General features: G+C 39.6%; 1 protein-coding gene across 4 annotated transcripts in view; it reads left to right on the plus strand.

The window, feature by feature from the left end:
* Positions 1-485: 485 nt before the first annotated feature.
* GRIK2 (glutamate ionotropic receptor kainate type subunit 2) overlaps positions 486-21,301 on the plus strand; it is a 649,982-nt gene continuing 629,166 nt past the window's right edge. For 3 of the 4 annotated variants that reach the window (XM_042986881.1, XM_042986877.1, XM_042986880.1), the window contains exons 1-2: positions 486-653; positions 5,973-6,377. In XM_042986881.1, the coding sequence (XP_042842815.1) occupies positions 6,263-6,377 (115 nt within the window). In that variant the 5' untranslated portion in view covers positions 486-653; positions 5,973-6,262. Of the gene's footprint in view, positions 654-923; positions 1,183-5,972; positions 6,378-21,301 lie in introns of those variants that run through there. The other variant, XM_042986878.1, reaches the window with a different exon arrangement.

Below are 21,301 nucleotides of genomic sequence, written 5' to 3' on the forward strand. Positions count from 1 at the left end.
TAGTAGTTGGACTAAAAGGGCCACTTTGGAGACTACGGGCTGCTCCTCAAATCCTGGCAGCAAATAAGTTTCGTTGCTATGGTTTCGAAGAGGTATAAAAGCCACCACCCAGAACCGAACGTGCTCGGGCTCCTTACATGTGTTGTCACAACCCGGGGCCAGTCAAATTCCTTGGGGGTTTCATCACTCCCTGACCGAACATCTCAGTCCCGGTCCCCCCCATCCCAGAGCAGGCGGGGGTGTGCGCAGGAGATGAAGTCTCGGCCAGCGGACTTATAACGTCCGAGCCTGGTGGCGCCCAGAATTCTCGCACTTTCGCTCCTGAGGTCCGGGGGGGAGCGCTGCGCCCTGGTGGCCGTAGCCGCCGAGAGTGTGCAGGGGCCGCAGGGAAAGGAGTGCGGCGCCTTTAAAGCAAGAGGCGAGGAACCCCCGCCAGGAGGCGTGTCTGTCTCCGCCGCTCCCGCTGCCGCCGCCGCCGCCGCCGCCGCCGCTGCTCCACGGTCTTCGTCTCCGCCGCCGCCGTCACTCGCGCTCGGCGCCCGCGGCTGCGCTCCTCTGTCCGGGAGCAGCAGACTTCCCGCCCGACCTCCTCTGGCTGCTCCTCCCCGAGGACCACCCCTCCCCCTCCCTGCCTACCTCACCCGCAGCGAGAGGTAAGGACTCCCCCCGGTGGGCTCCGCTCGGGGCTGCCTCCCGAGGTGTACGTTCCCACAGGAGGGACCGAGGGTGGGCGAGGGGCTTTTAACGCCTGGAGAGGAAGAAGGCGAACAGCCGCGCGGCGGAGCCCGGTGCGCTCACGGTACCCGCTGGACCGATTCGCTGCGAGTGGCTTTGTCCCGCTCGCCTCAGCCAATTCCCGTCAAGGATGCAACTGGCTCGGTTGGCTGCGGGCGCTCGCGTTCTTCACATAAAATAATTTAATAAGTGGACGTGTCAGGAAGTGGCCTCAGCTACCGGGACTCACGCGAGGCGAAGAGAGACAGATGGCAAGAACCCGTGTGTCTGCCTGCGGGTCTGACGAACTCCCAAGCCTTCATTCCATCCGCTCATTTTTCCATTAACCCTGCTCCTTAGTTCTGTGCTCAAGTACAGACATTCATTTTAACCAGTGCCAGTACCCGGAGCGCCTGAAAAAAAACCAAACAAACGAAAAACCAAAAACTCGGAGGACGTCCCATTAGGGTAAGGGGAGTCACCGGGGTGAATCGTAAACGGCAAAAACTTTCAATGACTCTCATTCCCTGATATTTTTACCTTCAGGGAGTTCTTTACTAAACACCACGACCTAACTGAGACCCCCTAGGTAATGATTTCCAATTAAGGGAATAGGGGACATTAGAAAACTTACTACTACTGTCCTTTTGGTAACACACAGACAACCTTCTAGCACTTCTTCATCTTCATACTGTAAGTATTCTGTCATCAGAAATTCCCTTATGGATTAATTATTACACAAGAGATGATTGATTCATTCCTATCGTAACTAGCCTGTAGTTTAGTTGCTGGAAGGTAGGTAATAATATTTCAATTTTTGATTTGCCTAACTTTTATAGAAACCATTACTGTAACCATCACCGCAGCTTTCAGTGGCCTTAGGAACTTATTAAACAACCAACCGACCAAACAAACAAACAATATGAAACCCACGGAAGGAAAGTGATTGAAAAATAAGTGATGCCTGGAAGTCTTCCCTGTTAGTTTTCTTCTGTTAAAACCCATTGAAGATTGCACAGACTAAAATCTTAAAAAAAGAAAAAAAAAAAAAGCTTCCAGGAAATGTAAAGCTATTCCAATTCAATTTCTTAATTAAGATACACTTCTTTTTGGCATCTAAAAATTAATTAAAACTCTAAATGTCATTAATCATCAATGCAGCAGAATGTTGGTGGAACAGCTGATATGTGTTCAGAATCACAAGGGATTGCATACCAGAGCATTCGTAGTTAGGAAGAGTGAAGTGTAAGTATGCAACAGTGTGGTTTTAAGTGATATCAGCTCTGACTTTATTCTCTGGCACCTCTAATGCCATGGATGAACAGCCTGTTTATTTTAGCTTAGTTTCCATACAACAGGCCATATGCATGGAAGAACAGGTCAGGTGTTACTGTGAGATGAGGTGTCTCAAATGTCACGTAACAGCAGGACTTTGGTGACAAGTCAAGTGGAATCTTTAGAAAGAATTCCGTGTGAAACAATTTACATATAGGTATGGCATGGAAGAACCTTTGCAACACCTTTGAAATTCAGGTTGTTCTGGGATATGTATTTGCTGTCTCTTGCAAAAGGTATAAGGCATTGTCTTCTTAAACGTTAGGCTGTAAGGATTGTTATACATTTGTACATGCCCCAGCAGGTGGCAGCTAACTAGAATAAGATTCATTTTCACTGGGAGAATAGAGAACTAAAATTGCTTCTCAAGTAATAGTGCCCAAGAATAAGAGGTCATTAGTGTCAGTAAATATAAAAACACAGTGAAAGATGAAGCTAATGGCATTTTGTTGTTGTTGGAACAAGCTTTGCATGAACATGATATGCATTTTATTCTTTGCTAATTTATCATAGGCTTGATATCTCTTCATGTCAGGACCTTCTCTCTCTCTCTCTCTCTCTCTCTCTCTCTCTCTCTCTCTGTGTGTGTGTGTGTGTGTGTGTGTGTGTGTGTGTGTTGAGGCTTACTTTTAGATACAGGTCTCCTCTGTGTGTGCATGTATGTATGTACTTGCAGTTTGTCATCTCTGCTTTGACCTTGGAACCTACAGAGCTTTGGCTTCTAGAAATAAAGGTTGCCATATGGTTAAAATAGACAAAAGCAAATGTAACTATGGGATAAGGTGTGTAAATCTCACTGTTACTAAATATATGATTCCCTGCCACCAAATAGTGCTTTTTGTTTCTTGAAAAAGGAACAAATTACAAAACTGACACGATTTTTGAAAGAGTTCAGTTTGGTCAGTGAACACTATACAATAACTTTATCAATCATATAGTCTCAGAACTATGATGTCTAGTATCAGTATTGGGGAGAAACTTGCAATAACTTCAAGATTGCCCTACTGTAAGGCATCTTCCACACCATCAGGTCATTCTTTTCTAGTACTCGGAGCAGGGGGGGGTGGGTAATTTTAGGATTTTTGTTGTTTTTGTTTTAGGGTTTTTTTTTTTAAGGGTTGTTTGTGTTTTTGTCCTGGGAGTGAATGAAGTTTAATTAGAAAGAACAATAATTAGTCTGATTACTCTTGTAACAGATGAAAACCTGAAGGTGGAGAATTCTAAAGCAATAACTAATTGTACATTTTAGAAATGTCTTTAGCCACTGAACATCGATAGCAATAGCATTGATGTTATTCAGTATTCTGAATTCTTAGTGGTCTTTCAGGCATTTTTTTTTAAATGAAGAACAGTTTAGTGCTCATGAAGGGATTTACAGTTAATGTAAATGGCTTTTGTAGTAGTATGCCCTGGAAAGGGATGACTATTAGCACATCCTGGGTATGCCAGGCAATCCCAGTAAGTCACACTGAAATATACACACAGCACAGTTGACAAAATAATCCTCTTGACAATGTGAACAATGCAATAATTCAAATTCCCAGACTCTGTGTGGTAGAATTATGCTCATTGTCACTTCAAATGGCACATTACCCATTCAATGCACTACTTTCAATGTACTACTCCAGAATAAATCAATGCCTGGAGCGCTGTCCGTGGTCCTGAAGAAAGGTCGTCTCCTATCTTGCAGAAGTTCAGTTAGACAGGTGGAGTTGCTCTCTATGATGTGGAAGTCTTTCAGATTAGTTGATGGATGTAAATGAACCTAATTTAGCATATGTGCAAAATTGGTTCTTTGGGGGCCAATTAATAGTAAGAAAAATTTATGATGGACTTTTTACTGTTTAATATACTGGGTAAGAACTTCATGAATCTCGAAGCTTGATCTTTCGCTTTTCCAACTAGACATCCAATAAATAATCCCACATAAGCTAAATAGTTTACAATGGTAGATTTAAGTAGAGAAGTTACAACTGTAATGTCAAATGCCATTACATTAACAGAATACGTGAACAAAGAGTTATGGTACATTTTGTTTTCTCAGGTTTCATTACATACTAGCTATACCGCAAAACTGCAGTATTTTGATTAGTCACAACAGAGCATGTTATTTTCAGGTATTATATATCAATCATATTGACAGATGAAAAAACTAAGAATATTTATTTTTGCCCTGGCTGTCATTATTGTATCTGCTAGGATCAAAAAAGAGGGAGAACAAATTGAATAGAAACTAAATGAAACAACAAATACAGACGTGTTGGAGTATACATGTCTTACAAGAGATATTTTATACATGGACTGAAGGAGTCGCTAGATACCCTTGGTTTTTGCACAAGGTGTTCTTTTTAAAGTGCTCAAATAGTCAAATTATTTGATTGAATTGCCTGCTACACTGCAGAACTAGTCATTCATGATACTTATTTTTGACACTGCAGTTATGCCTCCATCTTTAAAGAAAAGTCAGTGCCCACTTTTGCAAAATGTAGCTCTATTTTCAAGTCAGCATTTTATATTATCTTAAGAAAAAATAGAATGAAAAAAATCACTGTGATGGAATGAAAACATTACATCATTTTCTTGCTCTCTGGAAGAAATAGTACTCATATCACTCCTTCTTAAAAAAATTAGATATTCTTCAAATAAGGTATAATCTTATAATTTTTTCATAAGGTTTAACCTATGCCCTGTTAGTTGGTTGTGAAAAAACAATTATTTTAAAATACAGGTCCAGCACTTGGCCTTTTGTGCTACTTGACCACTTAAAAATATTAATATGTAATAATATATTTATTACTAACCATCTGGGTTTCACTTGCTAATGTAAAATATTAGGATTGGATAGTTTTATTCCTATGTCTGGAGTATAGCATATTACCTATTTCAGCAGTAAAATGTATTTTCATGTTAAAAGAATATGTATTTCTGTACTTAAAAACAATAAATTTCAAAGCCAAGACAGTCACTGCCTAAAGACTCTAAGTAGAACACTAGACAATAAGGCATTTTTAGACAAATTGATACTCAATGTTGCCCAAACTGTGATCCCATATTCTGCCTCTGAAAGAAAAACATATTCAAAAACCTAAAATGAGAAGAAATTTGAGTGTAGGTTATTGAAGCCTTAAGAGTTATACCAACTTAAATATCATTGTCTTTGTATATATGCACAATTATTTTAGATGAGCTAAAAATATGGGTGGGAAAATAGGAATCCTTCATTTTAATTCAACACTTTTCCTTCTAAAAGACCACTTGAAGTCTGCTTTTTATTCCTGAGTAGTAATCAAGGAATGTCCACTCAAGTTTTTAAAGACTATCTTAACTTCTGCAATTGCACTCCAATCTATATTCACTCCTGGGCAAAAAAAAAAAAAAAAAAAAAAAAAAAAAAAAAATTTTAAGAATATAAACAAGACCTTGTTTCAACCTAAACACAGGTTACATTTGCAGTAAATTCTTCTGCTTAGACCACTTCCTTTTTTTTTTTTTTTACAACTCCTAGGCAAAGTGACTTTGATTTAGCTTGTCATTTATTAAAATTCATCAGTTGATTGTACGAAGTCTGCTTGCATACACCAGTCACTCTCTTAGCAAAGACTCTTATGGAAAATAAAAGCACTTTCTCCATGTAAATAAATCCAACTTCTTTCTTGAAACTCAAAGCGGGCGATGAGATCGGTTGCATAAGAGATATTGGGAAGCTCACTGGCAGGGAGCCTTAAGAGGCAAGCAGCTATCTCAATTTTTCTCACTTAATCTTGGCTTCACGTCAGAAGCTGTGCAGCAGTGCAGTAGAATAGGGCCTGGCAAAACCTTTGCGAGCAAAGCGCCTTTTGTGCTGGGACTGTGGCTCGCCACCGACGCTCGGCGGTTTCCAAGGCTGGATTTCCCATTGATTTCCTCCTCCTTTGCTTCCCCAGGCTCGCGCGGCCGGACATTGTGGGTGTGCGTGCTGGATTTCTCCCGGATGCTCCCCGACTAACATGGATGTCCCACCATCCCTTGCAGTGGAAGGTTGCTCCTTGGCGCAGTGAGTGAAGAACATGCAGCGATTGCTAATGGGTTTGGGAAGCGGAGACTCCTTCCTCTCTGTGACCATGCCGTGATCGTGTCTGCGGCCACCACTCGACGCATCCTCATTCCTACCCGAACCGGGAGCCTAACGCTAGATCGGGGAAGTGGGTGCCGTGCGTGTGGACACAGAAACACCATGAAGATTATTTCCCCGATTCTAAGTAATCCAGTCTTCAGGCGCACCATTAAACTCCTGCTCTGTTTACTGTGGATTGGATATTCCCAAGGAACCACACATGTATTAAGATTTGGTAAGATCCCCCATTCCTCTCCATTGCCTGGTCTCCGGCTCCGAGGCAGCCGGATGTAAACAGGCGGGTTCCCTCTTACAGGCGGGTGGGCTCAACGTATTCCGACCTGTTCGCTGCTCCATAGCCTCCCGGGGTTTTAAAGAACGGCTTGTGCTTTCCGTTTCGTTTCCTTTTTTTCCTTCTTTTATTTAAAAAAAAAAAAATAGCCACGAGAGGATGAAGTGAGAGCCAGTGTTTGGTAGTGGTCGCTGCATTACCTCCACCCCGTAGCCTGAGATGGTGGTGACGCTGGGGGCACAGCCGGCGGTCGCGCCCGCCTGTCTCCGCGGGAGTCTTCCGGGGCTTGGCGGACTGACCGTTCGCGCTGGGGCTGCACGCCTCTCAGCTTGCGGGGCAGACGAGTCAGTACCTGGTAACTCTTTGGCAAGTTGGCGTCTGTCCGCTTCGGTCGGGGACCCGTACAGGTCCGCGAGTGGAAGGAGCTCACCCTTTTGATTTCTTTTGTCATCAGAGAGCCTTTTAGGCTAATTTCACTGCTCTCCAGTCCTTGGTTGCCTTTTTTTTGGGGAAACGGCGCTTTTAAAAATGTTGTTGTAAGGTAGTAGGCTCTATTTAGCAAGAGGAGGCTGCTGCTTAGCCGAAGTAAAATAGCGTCCTAAGAAAGGGTTCTGTTTGTTTTTAACTTGTGAGCCCTCCTCTCCCAGCTTTCTTAGAGTCCTGATCTAATGAATGATTAACAGTGGTGATTGGGGCGGAGAGTAGTTGTGTGCGGGAGTCTGAGTATGCGTCTTTATTTCATCGTGGCATGATGAAAGAGTCGAGTGGCAGTTATATATTAGGGGAATCTATTGCTTTCCTACGGAATCAGGGTTCTTTTAGAGCTCGAAGGAAAATCTAAACGTGGGATTCCTGTGAAAACGCTGGTCAGGAGATTTGCTTGGAGGAAATGAAGCGTGGGCAACGCTCAGCTGCTGTGAATGTCCAATGGAGTTTTAGGAGGAGCAGGACTAGTCAGGGAAAGTTCCCTTAAGTAGATGGGAGTGAGAGAGGAGAAAACCAACTGAGTAAACGCTCCCACAGTGGGAGCCTCCTTTGACAGTTCAAGTGGATTTAGACCAAAGAGTGCAAGAAACCATATAATCCTGAGTATGTGTCTTTGAGACAAAAGCAGATACATTAAGTCAGTCAAATTTAAATAAAACTGATTGCCTGCATCTCCTATTATGTCAACAGCATCTTCTCTCTTTCCTTTTTCCCATGTGCTTTTTCTATAATGATAAAATCTATCATCTCTCTTGGGCTTTGCATTGCCAGGATAGGAATGCTTTTCACATATTAAAAAAAAGGAATCTTAGTCTCCCCTTCCCTTATCCAACACATAAACACCTGGAGTCCAGAAGGCTGGTAATGACAAAGACAGACAACAGGTTATATCCAAATTCCAACTGTTGCAGTTTTGTTTTGTTTTGTTTTGTTTTTTGTTTTTTGTTTTTTTGCTTTTTTTTTTCTTCATGCCTTTAGATGGTACTTAAGCACGTTGCTCTTAGCAACAAGAGTCCACAGGAATGCTTGTTTCTTTGGATGAGATTAAACAGGTCTCTGTATCATTGGAAATGTGTGTGTGTGTTCAGCTGTTCTCCTTCAAGCATGGTAAATGCTACGGTATGGTAGTTTTGCCCAATATTTTGAGTAGTACAACCTACTTATTTGGAATACTGAGGTATCTTCTGAAATGTGTTTGTGAACGAGTGTGCCTTAGTGTGTTTGCTTGTGGACTGGGTGGGAAAAAAAAGAAGACTTGGAGCCGAAAAACTGCCACCAGTACTCAAAAGATTTAATTATTGCTCCTCTGGTCTTGCAGCACAATATTTGCTGAATCATTAGATTGTTACATTCGCTGATCATTTCATATCTTCATATTAAAAATCTTGGCGACTGTAGCAGAGTGTGTAACAGCTCTCCAAAAGAGCTGACACACACACAAAAATATATTTTCCTAGACCAATGCTTACTAAGAATGTCCTTAAGAAATAGGAGAGTAGGCAAAGACCTTCTCACCAGTGCCTAGATACCCTAAACCAATGGCCCAGTTTCTAGATAACCTGTTATTTTCTCCATTAACTTCAAACATCTTCCACTTGGAGATTGGTTTTCTCTGCTATCCACCTGAGTTATGGGGAAGGACTGTGTATATTGTAATCATTGGACTATTTCCCTGCTTGGGCTATTTGGATGCATTGGTGGGAGTTTTATTTTCTCCTGGGGAAAACATGTTTTGAGTGGACTGGATGGCTGGTTGAGTGTGTATAAGCCACTCTTGAGTAAGGTTATTTTGAACTTTCATTCAAAGGGCCAACCAGAGCCTCATCTTTAGCCTCGTGCCTTGTAAGAGTAGGGTTTGGGGTTTCTGGGCAGTGGCCTGCCAGGTGTGGGTGAGAAGCACTGTCTCTGCTGAAGAGGTGGCAACCAGTCCCTTCCCCACCTCCCCAACCAACTGGGCTTGACTAAGAGCCGCCAACCACCCAGAAACTCTGCCTGGGTGCCATGGCAACTGCTGAATGTGGCCAGGAGGCTGCCCCAGCCCCCCTTCCAGTTGGTGGTGGAAAACCACCCTCAAGGGCTCTACGCTGTCCTTACTACCCCTAACAACCTCCTGCCGCACCACGCACACACCCCTGCCCAAGGGCTGTAACTCGACCCTGACCCTGAGCCCTCCTATCAAAGTCTGTGGATTGGGGAGCTGTCAGCACAAGGTGCTGACCTTTGCCGAGTTGCTGAAGGTCTAACGGGTACAAAAAGCGCGCTCTCTCTCTCTCTCTCTCTCATACACACGTACACACATGCTGGCAAATGCACTCTCGTGAAGCAAGCAACACTTTGGCACAGTGACTCCTCTCTCGTGCCCAAGAAAACTTATGTAGCTACGCCCAGGAGCGCCTCTGTCCGGGGACACCCCTCCCACCCTTACTGGCTCTCGCTGAGCTTCACACCCAGGCCTGCTCCTCTTCGCGGGAAGCAAACATCTCCGAGAGAAGGTCTCTGGAGAGCTGACCCTAGGGCGCTTTCCTTCAGCTTTAAGATAGCTCAGGGCAGTGAGGGAAAGGACCTATCTATGGTCAGCTAAAAGTTAACTCCAAAGTGGATGGCTGTTTCCTGTCTTTGATCCTGGCTGTGCACATTTTGGCTTTTCCTGGCAACGCTCACCTAGGGAGACAATGTCAGGGGACAAAGTGGATACTGGACGGTCAGAGACTATTTCCCCACTCCAGGTCACATCAGTCATTCTCAGAGCCAGCTTTTCCAGGTGCCTGAGAAGCCTCCAGCGGGGCCTCTCCCCAGGCACAGTAGGTTTCCTCTATGTAAATGAGGCACCTTTGTGTCTCCGCAGCTGCGTGCTCTCTTTGCTTGCAGTTGGTGAGGGCAAAGGCAGGATCTTTCCGTCTTTCCATTTTCGGGGGTGTGGCCCCCAATAGTCTCCCTTCTAAACTACTGCAGCTCTCGGTACTTGAACATTGCTTTTGTTACAGTAGCCTCCCTCTCTTCCTGTTCTGCTCTGACCCCTGCTTCTGGGACAGCATGGGGGTAGAAAGTAGCTCTGTTGGGGCTCAGGATGCTACTGGTACTGGGCTAGCAGTCCCTTTTGTAGTTTGGGAGGCTTTGGCATCTTTGCTAAGTGGTCACTCCTCAAGATACCACTTGTTTCCAATCTTCGAGGTCGAGTTATTTTTCAGTCCTTATCTGAATTGGCATTTAGAACTCCAGGCATGTCTTTGTCCGGACATTAACCCAAACTTTCTCCCAGACTCTTGGGCAGCTTCTCCAAGCTAGTCGTGTTGGAGGAGCTAAGCATGTGATATAGGCCATTTCTTTCCTTCAGATGTTTCGACCTAGCTTTTCTTTTAAGCATGTCAGTAGAGTGGCTTTCTTTAAAGGCTTCACAGGCAAAGTCTTCCCTCCGATGCGCTCTGACCTCCTTGCTACTGCGCACTAGCCGCCGCTCCATGGCGCAGCACGTAGTCACCTCCCAGCACACAGGCAGAAGGTGAGGACTACTAGGTCAGGGACAGCTCAGATAATAAAACCCACGACGTGAGGAGGAGTGTAAGAGTCCCTATGGAAATCCCCCTATTTGCTGGACATCTCGAGTGCTCCTAGATATAATAATTAGTAGCAGATGTACTACAACATCAAGGGAGTGAGTGAATTGACTGAGCTTAGAAGCTGCCCCTGTCTACAAGTTCTTTGAAAGAGATTTTTCTTCCTTTGGGAGGTGAGATGGGCGGGAGGGAGGAGTGGCCTTACATCTGGAAGCAGGAAAACTGGCTCTTGAGAGGCGGGGATGGGGGAGTAATAGCGGCTACTGTCTGAAATAGATAAAGCCCGAACACCTGCTCAGCTGAGCTCTGGAAAGCAGGGGAGGGAAATCTTTCCAAGAATTGCCAACACAACGGCCACTAAAAAAATCTGTTTTTCACATAAGTTCTCACTTATTCTTAAAGCTTCAAAGACTAACTCTGATGTGATCCATCAACAGAGGCACACTCATTTCAGGAAACGACTTTGAAAAATGATCTTTTCGTCCTTTAGAAATAGCACCCCTTCTCCACCTAGACACATGGAACTCACATTTTCAGGCTCTGTGAGGTTGTCTTTCAGCAGTGAACAGCAGTTTATATGTCAGTAGACATTTCTTCAGACAGACACTTTCTGCTTTGTAGTTTAATTCAAGTGATTATTGCAGTGTGTTCATTCCCTGAATTCTCAAATGACACTGTTTCAACATTTACTCAGCACAGGAAAGTTAATGTGAATTGCTCCCACACAAAGGAGGAACATACTATAGACCAAACATAAGATGTATCATTGATTATCAGAGCCTTTTCAACCCTATTCACCATTAAATAACGTGTTGCCTATGATAAAGATGGCACAATTTTTTATTATCTTTTAATTGTCAAAATTTCTGATACAGAAAATGCTTTGCTCTTTTGTGGTAGAAATTCAAGTGAGAGGAATTCATTTTCTCTTTCTGTTGTTAAGATTTTACTGTGTTATCGTGGCTCCAATTACATTTGTTCCCTGAAAATTGTTGATGTCCATTTTCAGACATCAGAGTAGAAAGCAGTTGACTGTTTTTCAACTGCACTATACTTAAATCATTAATCCACTGCATCCATAATACCTGGGGTTTGTGGGAGACCCTAGGTTTTCTCCAGTAGGGTGGTCTGATGTATTGAAATGGAATTGTTGATTGTCTTGTTTGGGTAGTGAAACATTATCTTCTGTGGGCTTTCAATTTATAGTCCAGTTATCAAGGAACTGGAAATGCTTCAAATGAATCTTACACCCTAAATCTTAGCATGAAAAGTAAGGTCAAAAGCCCCTGAAAGAAAAGGAAATAGGTGCACATCATCATTATTGACTGGTCTAGATTAAACACCAAAGAGGAAGATTTCAATCTGATAACGTCATAGGCCTTCCTGTTTTTCTTTGCTGCTTCTGCTGACAATTTTGTAAGGTAATTAAATTGGCTGATTGAAGTCACGGTGGTCATGGGGCGATAAAGACCATTTGGATTTAATGGAATTTAAAACAACAGAGCACTGAACACAACTCTTACAGAACAAGAATTTTAATGGCCCATTCCGGGTGCTGACTAAATAGAATGCCCTTAACAAGTTTAATCGAAAGGGCAAGGCAGATTAGCACTATATAGTCTTTATGGTTGAAGATTGGGGAATTAAAATTATCCCTTTAAAAGACTCATTAATGCATTATCAAGATTTAATGTAGGTTAAATAAGCTTTCTTTGGATCTTCATCATATATGTGAACCTAGGCTTAGGAGCAAGTTTCAATAAGGAAATATTTTTGAGAGCTGAGCTAATAAGTTGAATTACATGCCTCTTATTTCAAATGCAGAAGACATTTAAAATTCTTTGGTAGTATATAGGGTGTTGAGGGTAAGTGTTGATGAATTCTTTCTTTTCTGTAACGGAAAAGAACGAATTAACTTTTTGTTTAAAGTTTCATCATTGGTAGTTTTTTGTTTTTTATTTTTAAACAAAGCTTGTCTATAGTAGAGAAACTACAGAGGTAATAAAGAAATTCTCAATATAGTCATAGGTATTGGATATTTTATGTTGTCTTTTTAATCCTGTCCCCTCCTTTTTTTTTTCCTGCTGAAAATTCTGCATTCAGGTTACCATACTTTATTCCATTCAGGTCCCTTCTGCCCCAGAAAAAGTGCAGTTCCCTGCTTTACACTGGCAACACTAAAGGACAGCCAGTCCCAGGGTAAAAGTCAAGCCTCAGTCCATTATAAGATTGTTCACCTCTGTAACTGTTTCTTTCCTTGTGGAATTGTCTGCTCAAAGTTGTCCATTCCTTTGATTATTCCAGAAAAACCTGAAACCTATGTTTTCATATAAAAATCTGTGAGATTTTCATTGCACACAGTTTTAAAAATTGTTTAAAAAATTCTGAGTTGATGAAATCGAAACAGCAAATAGCCCAGAGGTCACCAGTTTTCACCCTCCAGCCCACCTCACATTCTGCATGTTCTCTAAGGAACACATACTTGATTTAACTCTCCCTTGATCCCCCAACAAGTAAGGCTTATTTGTCTCTTGCCTCACACCTTTAGGGCCAAACATTTCATATTGTTGTATTTTCAAGCAACAATTAGCTTATCTGATAAAACCAATGTGAGTGAGAGATTAGAGGAGACCTTCAAAATCTTTCTGCAAGTTTTTTTATTTTTTTTATTTTTCATGTTATTTTTATATTTGGGCTTTTGACACTCCTCTGCATTTATGGCACCATTCAAATATAGTATTTGATTATAGATTGATTTAAACCATTTACTTTCTTAACCAAAAACTCAACATGCTTCTTTGAATTTAATGGAGAGCCAGGTCACTAGACAGCAAGGGTTATGTGTGAAGATCTGAAAGAGTCTGGGGAGGTTGTGGCTTTCAGATCTTTTCCCCACTGATACATGTAATCCTCTCCATCTTTCCTTTTGGTTACACATCTGCCCTCTTCCGTGGCCTTGTTGTAAGACAAGTATATTCTGGAAGGAAGAGCACATAGTCCCTAGACTGTAAAGTTAGGATGAGTTTATTAGATTGATCGATTCTGTCTGTGACAGAGATACTCAGATACAAAAGAGAATACCCGGTGCCTAAGGGAGTGCCGAGTGATTAGCACTGATGTGAGGGGGAGGCTGAGAAAACCGAAATCAAATGCCATTTGATACACAGTCTTTCCTAGATTCACAGCAGACATCTCAGTGCTTTTTAAATTGATCATTTTGCTTGTATTTGTCCAAATCTCTGAGCATATGTGATTATTTCAGATGAGATGTCAGTGATATTCTTACATCGACATACCTCTTTCCAATCAAATGGATCTTTAAATGCTTTGCCTTTACCCTTTTACATCAACAAACTACTTTTCTGTCATTGAACTAGAGCAAGTATTTGTAAGATGTTACCTCTAATTCCCATTTCAATCTCCATCTCAGTCTTACTCTGATTCCTTAACCTATCAGGATGGGAGTATTGCTCAATTAAATGATCAAATAAGCAAAACAAATATTAGAGAAATTTTCTGCTTCAGTAAAGTCATAGGTATTTGATCTATTTTATGTTGTCATTTTAATATTGCCCTTCTTTTTGCCAACTGATGCTTCTGTATTCAGTTTATCTTAACTTTTAATGGAGGCCACCCTCCTTGCCCAGAAGAAAGATGAAGGAAAACTATAGAATCCCATAATATCTAAACCAAAGGGGGCTTTAGATGTCATCAAGTCTAGAATATAAGCTTAGCGATGAATTGCCAAGAGCAGTTAAATAGCTTGTTCCATAGATAATTAGTGTCATATTTTACACAAAACATGAATATTCTGACTGCCAGTTTAGTGATGTTTTTCAGTGAATTATGCTATTTTTTCAGTGTAGCCTCTGATTCTCTGTGCTTTGTATCAACTTTAGGAAGAGCCACTGATTCTGATAGCTCCCCTAGACATTTGCCTACTTTGTTTTCTTCACCTCTTCTTTCATAGCACATTATCTCATAGATTATCCCTTTTCTCTTTTTCTCCTTTTTTGGCTCTCTCCATTCCCCTCTCCTGTTTCTGCCAAGATCCTCTTTCTCCCCGTGTCCAATGCTTTAACCACTTTCATTCATATAATAAACAGTAAATGAGTACATATTATGTATCAGGGAACTAGAAATCTAAGACCCAGCTTCTGCCTCAAGGAGTTTGTAGTCCAATTAAAGAAAAAAATGTATATGGAGAGAGAGAGAGAGAGAGAGAGAGAGAGAGAGGTGCACAAAATATATACAATAGTTAAAGGAGATTATTGTGAGTTTGAATTTTTTATAGAAGATAAGGACTCTGGCTGGGGCCTATAAAAAATTGTGTGATAGGGAAGGTGGGGGTGGGGTGGGGAGATGTGTCATTGGCAAAATACTAAGCACAAGAAAAGGAATTTTGTCAGAAATTAAGAAGGTGAGCCCTGGAACAGGGAATGGACTAGTTCTATTCTGCTATCTATTTTTCTATCTATGGAAGGTAGATAAAACCTTGCTTTTTCAAAGTTTTAATGTTTAGGTTGTAGGATTTGGACTCCTGTATGTAGCCTCTGGAAAGCCATTGAAGGTGAAAGGATGAGATTTACTTAGTGTACAGCAAGCAGTCAAGTGGTCTTTCAGTCTGCTGTTTGTGTTTTATGAAGAATAAGTAGATCTCTCTTCTCTGTCTTACTGAAATGAAAGCAAAGGACCCATCCTCGTCCTTGATCATTGAAGCCTTTAAGAAGTTATTGGTCTGGGATCACAGATACGTCCGAAGCAAAATCCTGAAATGAAATAAAGGAATGTCCTTGTAACATATGGCCATATCCCATGATTAAGCAAGGAAAAGTTTCTAGTTAATCTAAAGAAAAATGCATTGGTGGAAAATTTAATACGAGTACTGTTAGCTTCATTGGGGAATAAAAATAAATTGCCTTTAAGAAAACTTTCAATGTTTTATGTAGATAATGTCTATCTCCATTACTTGAAGCATTATATATATATATATACATATATATGTAATTATAGTTTATATAATAAAAACATATTATATAATGATTATATAAAATTTCAAATCAGAATTAAAATTTAAGTTAAAAACAATTTTCATAGAATAGATTTATTGTTAGTAATATTTTCCAATTCTACATGAACTCAGGACCTAAGACTCTGAATTTAGTTGTTTGAGTTATGAATTTTACTCTTGACTTTGTCATCTAGTGATCATAAATTAGGACAAATAATTAAATTCCACTGAGCCTTGACTTCCATTTCTATAGAATGGGTATTGTTTGCTATGTGTCTATCTTCCAAGGATAATATTAGAATTAATAGGAAAATGTATAGAACTCCAAACTTAAAAGCAGAAAAGGACTTTTGTAATTGAAAGAGTTATTGTTTATTTACTATATATGTGTGAAACAAAGTAATGTTTGTTAATTTCATGTATATTCAACCTCTTAAACTGTACATAAACATTTAAGATAGTCTGTCTTTTCTAAATACTCTTCTTCAGAATGCACTGGAAGTTATTATAAACACATTGAAAAGGATTTATTATCTAATAGAACAAACATTTTCTGAGTTGGTGGTTTTATAGAAAAGCAACTCAATAGTTTCTGTTTCTTCTATAACATCAGGAGTTTGATTGGCATTATCCAATATCCAGAATACAAGTAGGAATTACAGCTAAATTACAGCTAAAACAAAAAATAATAAGCAAAGAAACAATGCTAGGTCCTTCAGTTTAGCATTTTTCGCAACTGCATAGTTTTTCTAGTTTGTATTCACAAACATTTTCTGGAAAGCTCTGATTTCCTATATACTTCATTCATCCATTTGCCCATGATGAACTGCTGGCTGTTAGTGAAGTTTTGTATTTCAAGTCACACAAGTGACTGTACGTGATCCATTTATGTTGATTCAGGAAAGTTCCATAAACACTCGGATTTGTTACAATTGTTTGGGATAGATAAGTAGGACTTTTCTATGATTACACTGGCATCTTTATCAAGGAGCTGTGTTAGGCAGTCTTTCTGGGGCTTACTCTTTAAAGCATAAGATAGACTTTGGTGCCACCCTTACATCATTAACTTCACCATCTTTCTCAAGGTGTTTCTGACTTCCTTGGGCTCTTTTTCCCCCCAGATCTAACCCAGTGTTGAGGTCTCAGCATAGAAGTGGATAGAGAGAGAGATGAAGATGCCTCCTTCTCCCCTGACAGCCACATTAGAGAATCCAGGGAACCATTTGGGAAAGTTTTATAATACACGTTTATATTTGGAATTTTTTAAAAGTTTTCAAAACTTCAAAATATAAAATTTATTAGGAAAATTTCTTGGATGTTGAGGATGATGAGGTTCTGCATCAGTGATTCCCAGCCCTCAAGAGTAGGATGAAGGAGAGACAGCCTCAAGATTTTTATAACAATCTATAGGAGGAAGGGACGAAATACAGGTTGAGAAACACTTTCCAATTTTAAGTCTTGGGGTTTCCTAGAAGCAGCCTCCTACCATACCAGAGCTAATGCTGCAATAGGTAAAGATTAGTTGAGTTCTTGCCTCCAGGGGGTGAAGGACAGAGCTGTCCTGAGATTCTATGTTGATCCCTCAGGAAGCCTTCCTGGAGATCAGGGGTAACGTTCAAATCACTCCTCAGCTACAGAAATGTACCCCAAGATACATTTCTCGTCATTTTGCTATGCCATACCTCAACTATCCTTTAAGATCTGGACCAAGTTTTGCTTCCTCCAAAGGGTCTGTTTCTAGGTAGGGATCCTGTAAGATAAATTTAAGCATTGGCAGCAAACTTTGATCAAATCAATGGCTCCCAAATCTTGTTTTACTCAGAATGGAAGGAGCTTTAAATAATTTAGATTCCTGGTTCCTAAACCTAGGTATTTTATGGATTAAAATATTTCATTTTTCACAACTGCATAGTTGTAGTACCTTTGCTTTTTGTCTTCTTCTTTTTTTCTTTTTTCTTTTTCTTTTTCTTTTTCAGAAAACTCCTAAGAAACAAAACTCCCAGGCTGGTTGAAAATAACTTATGGAGCTAGATACTCCAAAGAGTTTTGAACTTAAAATTTACAATTCCTCTGTTTATAATGGGCAGATGTATCAGTTTTCTGGATTGACAGTTAATAATCATGACTAGACTGTGTAAAACAATGAGTAAATCTTGTAGATAAGTGTTGTGCCTTAGATATTTTGTTATTCCTCACACCATATATAGTGTTGGGCTCTCAGCATACCACTGAAGAGCTGACTGATTCTTTAAAATCCAAGCATTTAGAATATTCATACTCACATAACTGAGCCCCCAGCCCAAAGGGGCTGTTTTAAACAGGTGTTATTTTATAAATAATGTCTAAGATGATGTGTAGTTGTGGGAACTTTCCTTCTTAACCTCCTACCAAAAGAGCCCCTGATAAATCAATTTATATTCTTGTTTCCCCAAAATCTATCAGAAAAAATTCTAGTAGACAGCTGGTCTAGTTGAGAGGACAGTGACTCAGTTGCCATGAATACATGCAAATGGCCTAGAATCTAGGCTAAAAATAGAGTCCAGCCTAGGTGGTGTTCATTACAAGCCTCTTGGACAATACGATGCTCACCCTTACCTCCAGCTTCATTGCTCTGATTATAGTATCTGGGTCATTGTTAGATCATGGAGCCAAAAGCTGAAACCTAGACGCAATGCTTGAAATGAAACCAGAATGTTCTTATCTTTATTTAAGATAAGATAGGCATTGCCAATAATTCTATATGCCACTTTAGCATTAAAACTTATAATATCTTGGGACGCCTGGGTGACTCCATCAGTTAAGCATCTGACTTTGGCTCAGGTCATGATCTCATGGTTTGTGAGTTCGAGCCCCGCGTTGGGGTCTGTGCTGAAAGCTCAGAGCCTGGATCCTGCTTTGGATTCTGTGTCTCCCTCTCTGTCTCTGCCCCTCCCCCACTTGTGCTCTCTCTGTGTCTCTCAAAAATAAATAAATAAATGTAAAAAAAAATTAAAAAAAAACTTATAATATCTTTATCTCTCCAGATTATTGGTATCTAAGTATTTTCCATATTTATTGCCTACTAGGTAAAGCATCAGCTTATTAAGTGTATTTCCCTAATTTAACTTGCCTTCTGGGAGACTATACAGACTATGTACAGAAGACACCTTATTGATGGTACAATTTAAAAGTAGTACACTATATTGGTTAGATAGTGTAATGTATTCAAATCATCATAATCACATGCTAATCAAAATTTTAAGATAAATATTGAAGAAATTATCAGAATAAGTTTACTATCCCTCAGTTTATATTTTAATTGGGCTTAACTATGTTTACCAATGTGTGTTAAAATATTTTAAATTCTTTTAATTATAATAGTTTAGAGGGGACTTAATAACTGAGAACATGTAAATATATAATTTCAGAAAAATATATCTAGTAGTATACAGTTATCTGGAAGACAAATTATGAAAAATTCTTTTACATGACATGAATTTCACAGTACGTTTTATTCATATATATGCCAGAATTACTATGCCTTCAACCTCTCCATTTGTGTAGGATGAAATTATAAATATGTAGGATATACGAAATGTTCACAATAGAGAAAAAATTAATACATTTACATTACTCAAGGATGCTCATTTATTGGCTTTAGGTAGGAGTCTTTGACTTTATTAAAATTGACAGCCAGAAGTAAATATTAATGGAAGAGAATTTCTCAAAGTTCTTTGTATTTTGTATATCTTTCATTTCTTAGCAGGTAGCCAGACTACATCAGCATTTTAAATACAAACAAGGATAGAATCTTAGCTAAGGTTTCTAAGTCCATATTTTGTAAGTGGAGAGAATTTTAACCCTCCAATTTGTTTATCATTCTTCTGTACTGTATATATTATAAGGCCACTAAGCTTGAATATTAAAAGGATCACTATGTATTAATAAGAAAAAGTTCTATTTAGTACAAGTAATCTCTCTTCCTCTCTTTTAATCCAATTATTCTTTAAGAATGAGTGATTAAATTGTTTATAAGGAGATAAAATAATACTTTATACTGTGGTTGTAAGGAGGATGCTGAAAACTTTCTATCAACTCTCAATTTTCACCTAATTTTTAATTTAAATTGCAATTCAGTTCACCAAGTATTTATTCAGCATTGGTATCTGGTCTAGTTCTTTGATTGTTGACATAATATAATAATTGGGAAGTAAGATATAATTAAAGCTTCAGTAAGTATGAAAATTTCTCTAAGATATGGCTGATTATTTAAAAAAATACACGAAGGTTCCTAATGATGTTCTGCTTTTACTGATAGGCAACAAGATGTATGTTTTTTTCAAATCTATACTATAGGTTCTATTTCAATATTTAATTTCAATACCTTGCTAGAATTGGAGATCCACCTTATTGACCTTTAAGATATTTACATTTAGATTGATATAATTCATCAAAATGAATATATATGGAAATTACTTTCCTTTAATATTTAGAGTATACACTCTAATATATATATATATCTTGTAATATATTGCATATTTCTAATATCTATCTATCTAGATATATATATACATATATATATTATCTAGAGATAAATACGTATCTTTCTCTCTATCTCTATCTCTAGATAGATATCTCTAGATAGATATATATATATAGAGAGAGATATCTATGACATTTGTGTCTCTGTGCAAGCTACCAGTACTCCAGTTCATTATCTATCCATTCGTTCTTTTGGTCATTCATTTAACAAATGTTTAATTGATTACCATATGCCAAATACTGTACTGGGCTCTAGGACATTTAAGAATTTGAAAGTAGGGGCGCCTGAGTGGCTCAGTCGGTTAAGCGTCCAACTTTGGCTCAGGTCATGATCTCACGGTCTGTGAGTTCGAGCCCTGCGTTGGGCTCTGTGCTGACGGCTCAGAGCCTGGAGCATGTTTCAGATTCTGTGTCTCCCTCTCTCTCTGCCCCTCCCCCGTTCATGCTCTGTCTCTCTCTGTCTCAAAAATAAATAAACATTAAAAAAAAAAAAAGAATTTGAAAGTAAAAGGAACATTGTCTCTGCATGTTGGATCTCATATTCTATAGGTATAGGTAGCTGAATAAAAGAAAATTACAAAACAATGTGACAAGTCCACACAGTATTAGGTAAATAAGTATTATAAGATGAAGAGAAACATCTAGCTGCATCTACAAGGAGGGGTTTCTAAAACGTGTTGTTTGCACCTTTCTCTGACTTGTGATCCACTGAAGTTTTACTCTGAAATTCCATTGTTAATATCAGATTAGGATGGCTATACTATGTGTGTTCCTTGTCTCCACTGGCCCCAACCCCAGAAATCTTTAGCTGAGCCTCCTGTCTCAAATCATAGTGATGCCATTAATGTATTTCTTTTGTATACACATACACAGACAGACAGAGGCAGGTTTAGAGACAGAGGAGGAGAACTAGTCTAATTTATTTTAAGTATTTGAGTACTATATTAGTTAGGATTTATACTCAGTGATGTATCACAGAAATATCTCTCCACTCTCTAGAAAATCAAAACAAAACAAGGTAGATGTTCACTTCTCTTTCACACACAAGTCTAGATTTGGGTAGTCCAGGGATGATATAGTAGATCTATAGCTTTCTGGGGTCTACAGTGTTTCCAGTCCTCTAGTCTAGCATCTATATCTGTCATCTGATGTGACCTTTCTCATGGTCCAAAGTGGAGCTCTAGTGATCTCGTGCACCTTCCCAACAGCAAGATTGACAGACACGTCCTGGATGTTGTACACACCATTTTACCTCACATCCTACTAGCAGGAACTTAGTCATATGGCTACCCCTG

The sequence above is a fragment of the Panthera tigris genome, chromosome B2, assembly GCF_018350195.1.
Source record: "Panthera tigris isolate Pti1 chromosome B2, P.tigris_Pti1_mat1.1, whole genome shotgun sequence".
In the NCBI taxonomy this organism is placed as follows: domain Eukaryota; kingdom Metazoa; phylum Chordata; class Mammalia; order Carnivora; family Felidae; genus Panthera; species Panthera tigris.